General features: G+C 39.2%; 1 protein-coding gene across 3 annotated transcripts in view; it reads left to right on the top strand.

Annotated features, from left to right (window-relative positions):
* The window catches only part of EML5 (EMAP like 5), a 97,332-nt gene extending 83,507 nt beyond the window's left edge, over window positions 1–13,825 (top strand). For 2 of the 3 annotated variants that reach the window (XM_038137186.1, XM_038137184.1), the window contains 8 exons: window positions 355–469; window positions 949–1,137; window positions 1,333–1,505; window positions 2,785–2,947; window positions 3,844–3,947; window positions 4,322–4,475; window positions 5,309–5,409; window positions 5,717–13,825. In XM_038137186.1, the coding sequence (XP_037993114.1) occupies window positions 355–469; window positions 949–1,137; window positions 1,333–1,505; window positions 2,785–2,947; window positions 3,844–3,947; window positions 4,322–4,475; window positions 5,309–5,409; window positions 5,717–5,753 (1,036 nt within the window). In that variant the 3' untranslated portion in view covers window positions 5,754–13,825. The remainder of the gene's footprint in view (window positions 1–354; window positions 470–948; window positions 1,138–1,332; window positions 1,506–2,784; window positions 2,948–3,843; window positions 3,948–4,321; window positions 4,476–5,308; window positions 5,410–5,716) is intronic. The other variant, XM_038137185.1, reaches the window with a different exon arrangement.
* The last annotated feature ends 399 nt before the right edge of the window (window positions 13,826–14,224 follow it).

Raw genomic sequence — 14,224 nt, 5'->3', positions numbered from 1 at the left:
TTTGAAAATCTCTGCCTGTCAGACTATTAAGATGGTGGTTTGCACGCTTAACTGCTTTGACTAGACAGATTCCCTCAGAGCTACTCATTCAGACTAAGCTGAGCAGCACCCATCTTTCAACTTGTTCTGTAAAGTAGAGCAGTGAGGACTTGAAATCACTTTGTCTTGCTGGGCTGTGAGGCTCAGCATGTTAACATCAACTGCTCAGGCAAACAGAATTTAAATTAACAGTTTAAAACATACTAAAATGCCTCATTTGCTGTAGAGTACATTAAATAATGTGGTCCTTTCATCCATTCATTGTCCCTTGTGTGGCAGCTGTTGTACTCATGGTTCTTCCTGATGTCTTCCCAGTTCAAAGGAAGGAGGAGCAGTCAAGCTATGGGACCAGGAGCTGAAACGATGTCGTGCCTTCAGACTCGAGACAGGACAAATGACAGACTGTGTTCGCTCTGTTTGTAGAGGCAAGGTAAACAAAGCTGCCTGATGTAAAATAAAGCTTCTCATTTGTGGTTGATTTCTGAATATCAGATAAATTAGTTCTGCTTTCTCTTCTAGCTAGTATTGGAAATGAAAGGCTAAGCTAGAAGGTGTCTGCAACTGATATTGGGGCAGAAAAACATCTAATTTGTGAGACTTCTGTCTTTCTTAGGATAATATTTCATATATATTTTATTTGAAGAGTAATTAAGGATTTATTTTCTATTTTCTTTTCACACTTCAGATATCAAATATCAAATGACAAGCAATAACTCAGTCATGATATCTACAGAGCTTTGTACTTTAATAACTCAGAGGAGTTTAAAAAAATTTTTCTTTTATTATTTAATAATTTGACTTAAGCAAACTTTCTTGACAGAACTATAGCTCTAGATGATACTTTAATTACTGTTCATGATGAGAGGTTAATGTATTTTATCAGAGATAATTCTTTCACTATTGTTTAAGGGCAAAATTCTTGTTGGGACAAGAAATGCTGAAATAATTGAAGTTGGAGAGAAAAATGCTGCATGTAACATTCTAATTAATGGTCATATGGATGGACCCATCTGGGGCCTAGCAACACATCCATCCAGAGACTTTTTCCTTTCTGCTGCAGAAGATGGCACAGTAAGACTCTGGGATATTGCTGAAAAGGTAGGTGTTAGAGAATACTTGTTTAGAGAAAAAAAAAATTGTGATGGTGTTGCAGACTTGAAACTTGGTTTTTACTGTACTCTGAAAATAATCCATGTAATGCTGTTAGCATGTTAAAAAGCTATTAGCATAAGATGCTTTTAAAATATGGACAAATAGTAACAGTTACTATTCTGGGTTTTTATTTCTTCACAGAAGATGCTGAACAAAGTCAGCTTAGGACATGCAGCTCGTACTGTTTGTTACAGCCCAGAAGGTGATATGGTAGCTATTGGCATGAAAAATGGAGAATTTATTATCCTGCTTGTGACCTCTCTAAAAATTTGGGGGAAAAAAAGGGACAGAAGATCAGCAATTCAAGATATCAGGTCAGAAAATATTATTCCTAGTCTATTGTATGCTAGAAATCTCTAATATTTTGCTTTTCAAAAATACAACTCTGTATTCTGGGAAACATTGCAATGATATTTCAGAGAGCTGGAATCCATGAGTGAATTGTGGAGTTTGTGTGATTATACCAGGAATAAAAAAGAAAGAGGAGAGGTACATGGAGATAAGAAATAGCATCAGTCAAAACAACTGGGGGTGTGGACCCCAGTGAGGAGTGGTGTTCCCCCGGGGTGGTTGAGCACTGCTGGACATCTTGGTGGCAGCAAGGACAGTGGGATTGAGTCCCTCAGCAGGTTTGCAGGTGACAACAAGGGTGTGGTGTGGTCCACATGCTCAAGGGAAGGGACTCCCAGGAGGTAAAATGAGATCAGACACTTAGAGATGAAGACTGGATTGTGAGATAATGGAAATGCCAGTCTGTCAGTTTGCTCTTTGTTAGTGTTTGTTAGACAGGAGTTAGAAGTAAAATTTTGCTTCTGTTTCCTGAGTGGAGGAACAGACTGTTTCTTGTATGAGATAAATTGGTTGTAATTGGCTAAGGAAAGCTTTGAGAACGAAATGTGATGGGAGAGAAATATAAGCAGAGACTTAGCAGAAGAGCTCTGCTAGGAGTCAGGGGGTTGCTGGAGTTGGAAAGCTGTCCCAAGGAATGTTTCAGAGAGAACAGGAATAAAGAAACTTCCCCAGTAACACAGAAATGGCTGTGAGGGATTTATTCAACTCAGGAAGCTACTGAGTTTCAAGACTAGAAAGGAAAACTGGAAGAAAGAAACCAGTGTGCAAAGATACATTGGGGAAACGAAAGGTTGGATTTACATCTTTTTACTCAGTACATTTCATCTAGAAGTTCTGGCTTTTCTTCAGTTAGAGCACTTCAGTTTTCCATTTTTTAACCTTGTAAGTAGAGCATAAGGGAGTCAGAGTGTCATCAGGGGGATGTCACGAGTTGTTAGACCATGAGGGGGGGTCATGAAATCAGGTAATCAGATAATGAACAGAGTTATTCAAGAGATGTTACCAGTTCACTTATATTTGTAATCTGTACCAAAATTATTGCCACCTTCTGCTGGATATGCATTCCCTGAAAATTTAATTTCAAAAGCTATTTTGCTCAGCAGACTGAATACTCTGCACCCTCCAGTTCTGGGAGCAGTGTCTGTCCAGCAGACACTTGAAATGCAAATTTCTGTGCTTCTCAAATATAATAATCTGTTGTAAGTGCCAACCTGTGTTCATGAAACCCTTTTATCTGTTCAGGTTTAGCCCAGATTCTCGTTACCTAGCAGTCGGTTCCAGTGAGAATGCAGTGGATTTTTATGATCTGACTTTGGGTCCCACACTAAATCGAATCAGCTATTGCAAGGATATCCCAAGTTTTGTGATCCAGATGGACTTCTCTGCTGATAGCTCTTATCTCCAGGTATCAGTCATTAATTGTTCAAGGTACTGAATGGGAAACATACTCGTGACAGATACTCTGCAAGTATTCTCCTTTGACAGCTTCTAAGTTTTGTAGCTAAGTGTTGGAGTATGTTGCTGTCATTAGACTTATTTTGCTGTAATGGTAAGTGGATTCCTTTAGTTTTAAATAGTTTTCCTGGAGATCAAATGCAGAAAATAAACAAAGAAATGAGAGACAGGTTTCAAACCTCCTGTGATGTGTCTCCCTGCCTTTTTACCTCTGATGCTAATGGGCTGTCTTAAAAGAGAAAGGAGTACAGTCTGTCATTCTGCAGGGCCTGGGGATCTCTAAATTCTTTGTCTCTCTGACCAGCATAATGGCATTACAGGTCTTTTTAGTGCTAGACTTTGTGGAGCAGCACCAAAGTCATGGTGTTGCAACTGCCAACTATAGGAGGGCTGAAGACATTTCTTAAAATAAACATAAAGTAAATATAATATGCTTTATATATTTTATTTGAATCTGAAAGGAGAAATAAGCTTCTCTCATTGTGAAGTCAATATTTACAGCCCAAGAGGAGCACCTTTGTGTCAGTTTTAAAGATAGGAATTTATTTTGCCTTATTTGTATATACTGACATACTAACACATATGTGCAGAATGTGAGTTGTTTCAGTTATTTTTTACTAATTAGACATTTAAATGTTAAGATCTCTTATGCTTTCTCAATATTGCTTTATGCTTGTATAGATTTTTGAGAATTTTCAACTCATTAACTAAGTTTTCTTGATAGCTATTACTCTGTGGAGTAAAAAACTAACTGTCACAAAAATGCTTTTCAAAGCCCTCTGGAATTATATTTTCATCTTTTGAAACAAGTTAATGTATTGTAAATTCTCTGTGGTCACCTCAAAGGTCTCTACGGGGTCTTACAAAAGGCAAGTGTATGAAGTGCCTTCAGGAAAGCAGCTTGTGGACCAGGCTGTGATTGACAGAATAACATGGGCTACTTGGACAAGGTAAGTGATTTATGTATTTACACCTGTTAAAACACCTGGAACTTCCAGGAGAAGCACCTAGTGTTTAAAAGTATATTTAATCCCATCAGTCAGATATTTTCTTTTAACACACCCATCTGCTCTGGCAGCAGCTCCTCTAAATGCAGCACAGGAAAAGGCAGTACAGAGCAGATTCCTCAGTACACAGGGGGGCAGCTGTGGAATCATTAAAAAATTAATTACAGAATAAAAGCCATATAAGGTGTGCATGTGTGAAAATGAAATGTAAACATTGCATTTTTATAGAACCAGTCAGAATATGAGATCTGATTTCTATTACCTGACTCTTGTTTTTGTAGTGGTTTTCTAAAGAATTTCTTGGTCTTCTGTTTCAGTGTTCTTGGGGATGAAGTAATTGGAATCTGGTCCAGGCATGCTGAAAAAGCTGATGTGAACTGTGCTTGTGTCTCTCACTCGGGAATCAATCTCGTAACAGGCGATGATTTTGGCATGGTCAAACTGTTTGACTTTCCATGTCCTGAAAAATTTGTAAGAACTTGTTTTTGCATGGTTACAACAACAAGTGCTGTTGATATTAGGATCTTGTCTTGTTTCTCTAGAAGACATGTGATGGAAATATTTTCTTCTCTAAATTTGTACCTTTTTAGTACCTCCTTAGCTCCATAGTCTCATCGCACGCTCCACATCAGAGCTTCCCTACTATTTTGTGCAGGAGCTCTCGCTATGACCTCTTGAAGGTGTTGATATTGTCTGCCAGTCTGCTTTGGCATAGTGCTTGCCTAATGAAAAATCTCAAAGCCCTTAGTAATTTCCACATCTCTGATCTATTTGACAGATGATGAAGATAGATGGTGATTTTAGTCCCATCTATGGATCTTCATGGATGAAGAATTTACAGATTTTTCACTAACACTGTTAAATTGTTTGACTGGTTTTTATAATTTTAATTTATAATGTTTTTAAAATTTGTTTTCACTGTTAATTTTCAGGATTTGAGACTGTGCAGGGTAAACTGCTCACACAATTGCAATGAAAATAATTGGTTTTCGGTGTCAGGAATTTTACACAAAACTTGGAAGTTAGTAGTGTGACAAGATGTATTTAATATTATTGCGTTAGCTTGAGCATTCTTTCCAGTTTGCAAGTGCTCTCTTATTGGCTGACAATTTAATCTGCATTGCAGCTCAATAGTAGTTCTCCTTCAGGAGATCTTTCACATTTGATAACCTATATAACTTTTGAACATTAAAAATATGTGATGGAATAAAATGGTAGATAAAAACACGCATGCCTTTTCTGATTTAGGGGAGTACAGAATATTTAGACTCTCTCATTCTGTTGTTGTTTGGGTTTTTTTCCAGGCAAAACACAAACGATTTTTAGGTCACTCTGCCCACTTAACAAATATTCGATTCACAAGTGGAGACAGATACGTGGTCAGTGCTGGAGGGGACGACTGCAGGTAGGTGTTCCTGCCTCTACTGCCAGAATCTGCACAGCACTGCAGCAATGCAAAGCTCAAGTTCAGCCCTCAGCCTTTTGTCCATGTGCTTGCTTTCCTGTTCGTACATGGAGAAAAACATATTTGTGACAAAATAAATATCCCTAATGTTAATGTGAACAGCCAATATTTAATAAGTTAAAATGTTCACATGAATATTCAGAACATCATACTTTTAATGGTAATTTCTTTTGGCTGTACTAGCCATTTCTTTTAACAACACTGTAGTCTTCTATAGCTCATATTTAATATCTTTTTGAAAACACAGCTTATTTGTTTGGAAGTGTGTGCATATGCCTCATTGAGAGAGACATGGAGACTTGCAAAGAGGAAACTGCATGAAGTACCAGGCATGAAACACCCAGGATTGCAATGTGACATTCTACTGTGCCCTGCATGCGTAAGAAGTGACCCAAGACACAGAGCAGTCTGTCTCTGACAGACAGGACCTGGAGTCTGCCAGAAAGATGGACACACTGAGGCTGCTAGTTTTGCTTCAGTGTCAGATAATCTGGGTTTGTATTCCACTCACTGCCAGATGTTGAAAACAAAATATGTGGATGAAAGGAAAAAGTGAATTGTTAATCAATGTACAGTTTCACAGCAAGTCCTTGGGGTTTTAATCAAGAGATGCTATTTCTGACCTAGTGCTGTACATTGATCTATTTTCAGCATGAATGTTTTTCCTTTAAGTTTTGAGATCTAAATAGCATAGGTAAAAAGAGTATTCCATATTTTATTACTGGGAGAGACCATATATTAACTCTTAAATATATAGTATTTTAATAAATGTTTAATTATTATAATAGAAATTATATTTCTATGGCTGGTCAAAAGGAAACATCATATCTGATGAAGCAGAAAATAATAGAGTTGATTCCTTATGACTGAAATATTTCTGTATTTAGAGGCCTGGGTCACAGTCATGTCTGGTGAAGGCCGTTGGATATGCATGATCTTCATGGCTAATTTAGTGTTTTTGTTGCACTTAAACATTAAATTAGTTCTATGAGCAAAAATAGATTTGCTCACTTTGCGAGTGCCTTGCCCACTACCTAAAAGTCTAACTCCAATTTTTGCCTTGTGAATAAAAGTATTCTCAGAGGAAGAGAGATTATTGCTGTGTTACTTGACTGGGCTGTGAGCCTCTCTGCTGGAAATGAGGACCACGGTGAGGATTTTGTAGTCTTCTTGTCGATAAAATTTGGGATGTCAGCAGTGGCAAAAATAGAATTTCAGAGCAATATGAATTGATTTTATTTTCTCAGCATCATAGGGGAGATTCAGAGTGAACTTTCCGAGCATTATATTTTATACATTTGAACTTTTTAATAGAGTTAGGACTAGCTGGGAGATGTCTCTATTCAGATTTCTCTTCTGACTGTAAAAAATGTCCAGCCATCTGCTTCTTTGAATGGACCTGCTGTCACCTCGAGCATTTATTCTATCCTGCAACGTAACTGAGATTCTAAGTTGGAGAAACATTTCAGTGATAATAAAATCCTGAACAAAGCTGTGTTTTGGGTACAAGTGAGGAAGGTTTCATCAGCTGTTTGTCTAAGTCATGCCATAGAGAGGCATTACAGACAGTTAATTTTCATGCAATATAGCAGGGATCAAAAATCACTAATTATCAGCACTGCTCTCATTGTGGCATTCTGCTGTGAACAGAAAGCTCTCTTTCTGTGTAAGCCAGCATTGCTTTGACAGTGGCACTTGTTTAGGTCAGTCAAGAGGCTTTGGTATTTTTCATCTCTTGCGTTTTCTTATGCCAGATGAAAAAGAAATAAACCTCATCTCTTCTTGTAATCATCTTGTGTACGTGTTGGTTACAGAGGGAATGGGAGGACTTGCAGGTAGAAGAGAAGGAGGAGAAAAGTTACAGAACCAAACTTTTGTGCTCTCCTTGTTATGTGCTATACAAAACCTAGTTACCCAACTGTCTTAGCTAATATATTTTATATATCAATCTGTAATGAATATTTATTTTAAAGAAGTTGATGAACTAAACAGTTATCAGGTTTCTCAGCATGATGGTTCTCAGCAAAGTCTTGCCAGTCATGCAGCTGCTATTCTACAGGAGCAAAAACTCAGAGGATCTGGTCATGAGTGTACAGGGAGATTTTGGCAGTAATGTTTTTGAGTTTAAGAGAATTGCAAATGAGAGTTGTGATGTATCTCATAACCTTGTTCTTGTCTGTCTGTTATACATGAAAATTAGTCTCTAGTGTTTATATCTTCTCTTTACCAGAGAAATGGTTTGCAGTGTGCTCTTTTGTGGCTGTGATTCTGTCCCTTATTAAACACATCTGTGCAGGACTTTCACACTTGAATAAGATTTTTCCTGCCTCTATTTTAAAGTTGCCTTTCCTTGGATCAAGATGGATGACTTTGAAGAGCTCACTCATAGTCTGTCCTCCTTAGACTGCCAGATCAAAGTCCATATTTTTGTCTCTGAGTTTTCCCCATAAAATCCTAGGCTCTGCGAGCTCTTCTGTCGGCCTTCACCCAGTGAAGGAGGTATGTGGATCAAGAGGGTTTGTTCCTCAAATCCCTGTCACTGATCCTCTTCTCCTCCCTCCTCCTCCCTCCCTCCTTCATGAACGCTGTGCCTCTCCACTGATAATTTGTCCATTGGTGCTTTTCCCCTGAGGAATCCCAAAGGCCACACCAGAGCTGAAGGATGGACAGAAAGGGGTGGGACGGATCGGGCTGAGGGCTGCAGCCTCCAGGTCTCCCTGCTTCTTCATTCTCTTCCAAACCTCACCGCTGCTGGAAAGGGCTGGGATGGGAGCTGGAAGCTGAGGAGCTCTTTAAAAACCAAACTGCCATCATTGTTCCTCCTCCTGCAGCCTGTTTTGGTAGCCAGTGTTTTCCCTGGTGAAACTGCTCTGTGGTTTGCCAGGTAAAAATGGGGGCAGCCAGCTGGGAATGATCTCAAATGTTGAGGAGAAGAGTGAGCAGAGCCTCAGTCGCAGTTTGGAGCATAAAGTAGCTGTGATTCTGAGCTGGCTGGCAGCATGGTCCAAGCTGGCAGCTTTCTGGTGTTCTTGGTCTTTTTGTCTGTGATGGTGCTTGCTACTGTGCCTCATTTGCTGTTTACATTAAATGCTACTGTAGTAACTTGCTAATTGTTGCCACCCATGGTCAAAGCATGTGTACATGGGAACAGGCGCCTGCTCTGATGGGCAGTGGGAGCTCGAGGCTGGATGCTCCACACAGAAGTCAGAGGAGGACAGAACCCCATAGGATAGGTCAGGAAAGAAGCTGGAAAGTGGAGGGACTAGTGACAGCCTTTCATCTGGAAGCATCAGAGCGAACGGAGAGCAGGAGGGCTTTGCCTGAAGCTGGAGAAAATCTCTTCTGCACCAGGATAGGGGAGGCAAAAGGTCTTTGTGTAATTTAATAACTTACAGTGGATGATTTTTTTACTGGAGCTTGTCTTTTTGGTTAGCAGCAAACATACATTTTTAGAATCTTTACTCAGCAATATTTTTTGGTAATAAAAGAAATTAACTAGAGAACTATATAAAAAATCAAATAACATTTTAGTTAATAAAATAAATATGCCCTTGAAAGCTAATAAACATAATTAGGAAAAAAGAGAATAAGGAGAATCCAGCTCCTAGGAGCAAGGAAATATAAAAAAAATTCCACATTTAGAACTGAAAGTTGCCATATTGCCATAGTGCAGTCAGGTTAATGCTAACCTGGACTTGTGCCATCAGAAAGCAGGTCCATTCCAGGTGAGACATCTCCTCAGTCTAAAATAAGACCAAAATAAAGCACTTCAGTACCAAGAGCAGGGCTTTGATAGCATTCAGGAGTGGCTTAGTTTAAAACCATGATCCAGTTCTCTCAGCTGCTGCCTGAAGCACCTGAGCCCCACTGTTTGAGCTGCCAGTTTGCCAAGAGACCCAGCTCCCCTGAGCCGCCCCAAGCACGGCCGTGCAGCACCTCCCCTGCCTCGGGATCCTACCCAGCCCGGGCTGGGTGTGCTGGGCAAGGTGTAAGAGTGTCACCAGCAAAGGGTCTTGGCTTTGAATGCAGCATTTTATTGGGCAAGGTGGCATGTTCCCTATTTCATTATCAGTGTCAGAGATGTGACCAGCCTTAATCCTGAAAGTGTTTTTTTTTTTTTTTTTTTAATTCTGTTAATATAAGCTATAGAGAGATGCCATCTTGTCAATGTTTTGGACAAAGTGGAGCATCATGTAGACTCTACAGAAGGGGAAGTAAGACTGCAAATCACAAAATGAATTGCCACATCAGTGATGTAAACACCCCTAGTTGCACTGCATTTGTGTGCTTTTTTGTTCTGACTGGTTTTTTATGCTTTCTTGCAACTGGCTCTATTTTTTTTAAATTTTTAGCAGCATTTGATTTCTCTTCATGTGGATAGATCCATGTGCTTGCCAAAGCCTGCTGTCATTCTTCATGCCATTCACTGTTGGTTGATTACACCAAGCCCATTTATTTTGTCGGCCCTGCCTTCTGCTCTTCACTTAGCTTTGACTTCAGACTGAAACTCTACATATCTCCTTTTAGAAATACTAACAGAATAGTTTCAGGTGTCTAATATGCATAAAAGCCACAATAGGTTTCCTTGCCAAAATCATTTGCATCTAAGAAGTACCAGGTGGTTTTCTCAGTCTATTTGATGCTAGAACAGGGAAACACTCAGCATATTTTTCTCAATTTACTATCAGTAAACCCGTCACAACCTTGATACCTTGATCTGTTTTTTTTTGTTAGGTGTGAGATCAGCAATCCAACCCATTCACTACTTCTTTGGAAAAGAAGTGGAAAAAAAGCATGGAACGTGTGTTCTCTTCTCCATCCCTCTCTTTTTGTTTTAAAACAAAACAACAAAAGGCGTAAGGCCTTAGCATGATGACAGTAGGCGATTCTTCTCATTTCCATGATGCTTACAATTTCCTCTTCTTTTTGGAATTATGGAACATAGGGTGGCAGAAGCAGTAACAGGAAACCAGTAAACAAACATGGAGAAAAGGCAGAAGAAAGGAAAGCAGAGAAAGGGACGCTCAAAAATAGGCAAAGGCTAGAACTGACATGGGTGGTGGTGGGTGGCAAGCATCTTGTTTCGAGTGGGAAGCATTCAGTGGCTGCTTGGGAAGTGTAAGGACTGGACAGCAGCAGAGTGCTCAAGGAAAGGCTGCAGGCAGCTTTGGTTGCTCTGTTTTTGGGAAGATGCAGCCACTCCCACTCACTGCTGTCTCCATTCCCAGACCTGTGGCACACCTGTTCAGAGCTGAGGTGCAGCAGCAAAGCACAGGTTACCCACAGCTGCAGTGGATGCAGTGGAACAAAGAAAGTGCTGTAAAGACAGAAGTGCTCTGTAGTACTGAGAGCTCAGGCAAAAGAATTGAAGGATGTATTTTAAAATGCTACTTATCTTTCCACCTAAACCAAACACGGATTGCTTTAATAGGCCTCCTCTGAAAATGTTATTCAAACAAAAAATATTAAACCAAAGAAATATTATTCTTCAGAAAACTCTTCTTAACCAAGCTGTTGCAATTACTGCCTCTCATTTCTTTCCTATTCAGCAGTTCTTGATTCTGTTCCCAGGCATTCATACCATTTAAGAGGACAGACATGAAAGCTGTGGGCTCTACATTTTACTCAAGGTGTGACAGCCAGAGGAATCTGCAGAGGGTGGTTCAGATCCTACTTGAGCCAAATTTTCCTTCAGCAGTTCCATGCCATGGGCCTTCAAATATATAGGTAGTCAGGTGAATGTAATTAGACCCAAAAAAGAAATCTGAGTATATAAATCAGTATATATCAGAGAAATAAATCAGTATAAAATTCTTGATTTGATCCCATAGTAAACCATTATCAAAAAAGGAAATAATTACAGTAAAGTTTATGTAAAACACAATCCAAATGTATTATAAGTGCTGGTTAGGTAACTGGACTTTACTTGTAGCAACTTTTTGTAAGTAACTCAAAATTTGTGCAGGAATAGCAGGACTGATCCTTCTCCAGTTGCAAGAGGGCAGTTGAGTCTGGGACTCATGTCAAAAGGCAGGATGTTCCTATTGCTCAGTATGTTTGGATTTCTGTTCCAGAAGCCAACGTTGGTGTTTCCTTAGTTTCTATAGCTGTTTGTGGGATACCTTCAAGACCCTACTAAGTGATTTTGCCCTTTGCAGCACATATCTCGCTTAGTTTGTGCACTGATGTCGTGTGAAAAACAGAAAGAAACCGAAACCTCAAATGTTTTTTGTTTTTTAATGATATCCCTCAAAGTATTGTCATGTCTGTTCCAGTGATGTGAAGATCCATGTGACTCGCACTGTTTGCAAAGGAAAGCAGGTTGTGTCCACTTAATTACTAAGTGGCACCCGCATAATGGGTGTGTGTTAAACCAGAGGATTAAGGCCAGATGTGCTTTACCAGTTTTCTAGGATGAAGGGACAATTGCCACTGTCCCATTGTGTGTGGTGCTGCAGAGCTCATAAAGCTGGTGCTGCCTTCAGCTGCTCTCAGTGGGGCTGAGGAAGAAGATGAGGCCATAAGGATAAAATGTAAATTATTGCAACAAGTGTTGCATTGGTGGTTCTGAAAAAGGGCTGTAGTAGAGGAGTATTTTAGTTTCAGTCCTCTGCAGGACTGTAAGCCTTTAGGGTAAACAAAGACATGTTTATGTAATATCCTCCATTATTCCTTCATTAGCTTTGGCTCTGCCTCTTTCCCACAGAAGCCCCTGTCCCAGCTCCCCAGCTCTCCCCTCCCAGCCGCCAAAAAAGTTAATTTTTTTAATGTCGTGGCTGAGAGGGTCAACTTTAACCAGAGATTTGCTGTTACTGTGGTCATTTGTAAAGACCAAAGCCAATCCCAAGCATTCTGTTGCTGAAATTTAATTTTCTATTAACTTCATTGCAAATTCTTGAGATGGGGGATAAGGGGGAGGGTGGATCTGTCCATGCAATGGAGCTGGAAGTGGTACTGCCATAACACCATGGTTTTTTCAACCACCTGTTGCACCCAGGACATGTGTGACACTGTATTCTTTTGGAATTCAGTAAATATCCTTTCAAAAGGAACTCCAGGCATGAACACAGACACACATTGCATGAAATAAAAATGGTTTCCTGTAATTTTGTGAAACGGTGCTGTTGGGTAGTACTTTACACATTTCTGGTCTGTTTTTCCTTTTCTTGCTACTATGTACCCTGGTGTTGTGGTTTCAGGTGCAAAATAGCTTGATTTATTTTTAAGCAGTATCTGGTAATTAGCTTAATTTCTGCTTTTTAGTTCAGTTATAGGTATACAGAATAAAGTAATGGAAAAGCTGCGTTACTGATTTGTGAAGCAAGCTAAGGCATTTTTAATGTAAAATTCCATATTAGAATACACCCCAGCCCAAAATGGTAACTTGAAAATGTAACAAACTAGGTAAACGCATTACAACCATTTCATTTTTTAGATGCAGGTTTAGCTTTGTAGCTTGGTTTGTTCACTGTTTTTAGCAGAGGAAAGGCTTTTCTCACACTGAGCACTGTGCAGCTGGTGACAGCCCAGCACAGCAGTGGAAATGCAGCAATGGAGATGGTCCTGGTCTTCTGCTGCCCTTACAAATTCTTGTCTCCTCATCTCACATGGAAAATAGCTTCATGGTGGCAGCTATTTCTGCAAGGGACAGCTAATGAAGGCATGGGGAAATTCTGTAGAAAAATAATGTTCTTTGCAGTCTTTCATCTGGAAACCCATTCCAGCAGTGCTCTGTGCAACACCAGAGCACATCCTCTCCTCTCCCCTCCTCTCCTCTCCTCTCCAGCCCCCTGTCAGATCACCTTACAAAAATATTTTACTGTCGTTCTTTAAGCTTAAAATGCAATTGTCTGTTCAGATTTGTTGTTTCATTATGGAGTGTGTCGGATAATCCCTCTTGCTTTAACAAGAAAAAAAAAAAGAAAAAAAAGGTATTTTAAACTAGTCCAAAGGTATGGTCATATATTATATGGATCATGGGTTTAAGTGTACTCCATTTTGGTTTCCACCATGAACATCTAATTCCTGTAACAATGTTGTATGTTTATTTAAAGTATATATATATATATAAATTAAATGTCAGATTTTTTGCATTAAGTAAGATTTTTTAAAATTTGAATATGAGCTTTGAGTACTTTATTTAAAAAAAAAATTAAAAATACTTTTCCTGGAGTGTTAGGTTTCGGAATTCAAGACTATATTTGTCAAATTTAAGTTTAAAATATGTAGCTATCATTGTTTTCTGATATTGAATGTAAATATTTGTAAAAATAAATTCTTTTGTATATTTTTGTGAAAATGTAGTTCCCCAAAATATAAAAAAGATTTAATAAAAAAGTGCATTTATGTTACTGTTCAACACTTTTCATCATTTTAATATCACTTAAGTGTATTTATGACACGTGTGTGCATTATTTTTTTGCCATATAAGTCACAGGAACCTTCTTGAAGGAGAAAACCAGTGTGCTCAGCAGGAAAAAAGAATTCCTTAGATGAAAGCTGAGTGGTACTTTCTTTCTTCTGGGTATAAATGGAGACATCTCAGAGTATCTATTTTCAAGTGAAGTGGCAATTCATAGGCTTTTTAAGTGGAGAACAGTATCAGGAATTTTTTAGTTGTTCTGGCTTACAAAGCTGCTTGTTTCCCTTGGCTTTTTGTCCCCATTTTAGAGAGCAGAAGTACTGTGACAACTGCTGCACTAGAACAACACCCAAAAGAGAGCATTTGTCTTTACCCAGTCCCTGGGTGCTGGGA

Source organism: Motacilla alba, chromosome 5 (genome assembly GCF_015832195.1).
Source record: "Motacilla alba alba isolate MOTALB_02 chromosome 5, Motacilla_alba_V1.0_pri, whole genome shotgun sequence".
Lineage (NCBI taxonomy): Eukaryota > Metazoa > Chordata > Aves > Passeriformes > Motacillidae > Motacilla > Motacilla alba.
The sequence above is the reverse complement of the archived record's forward strand: the minus strand, read 5'-3'. Positions and strand labels throughout refer to the sequence as shown.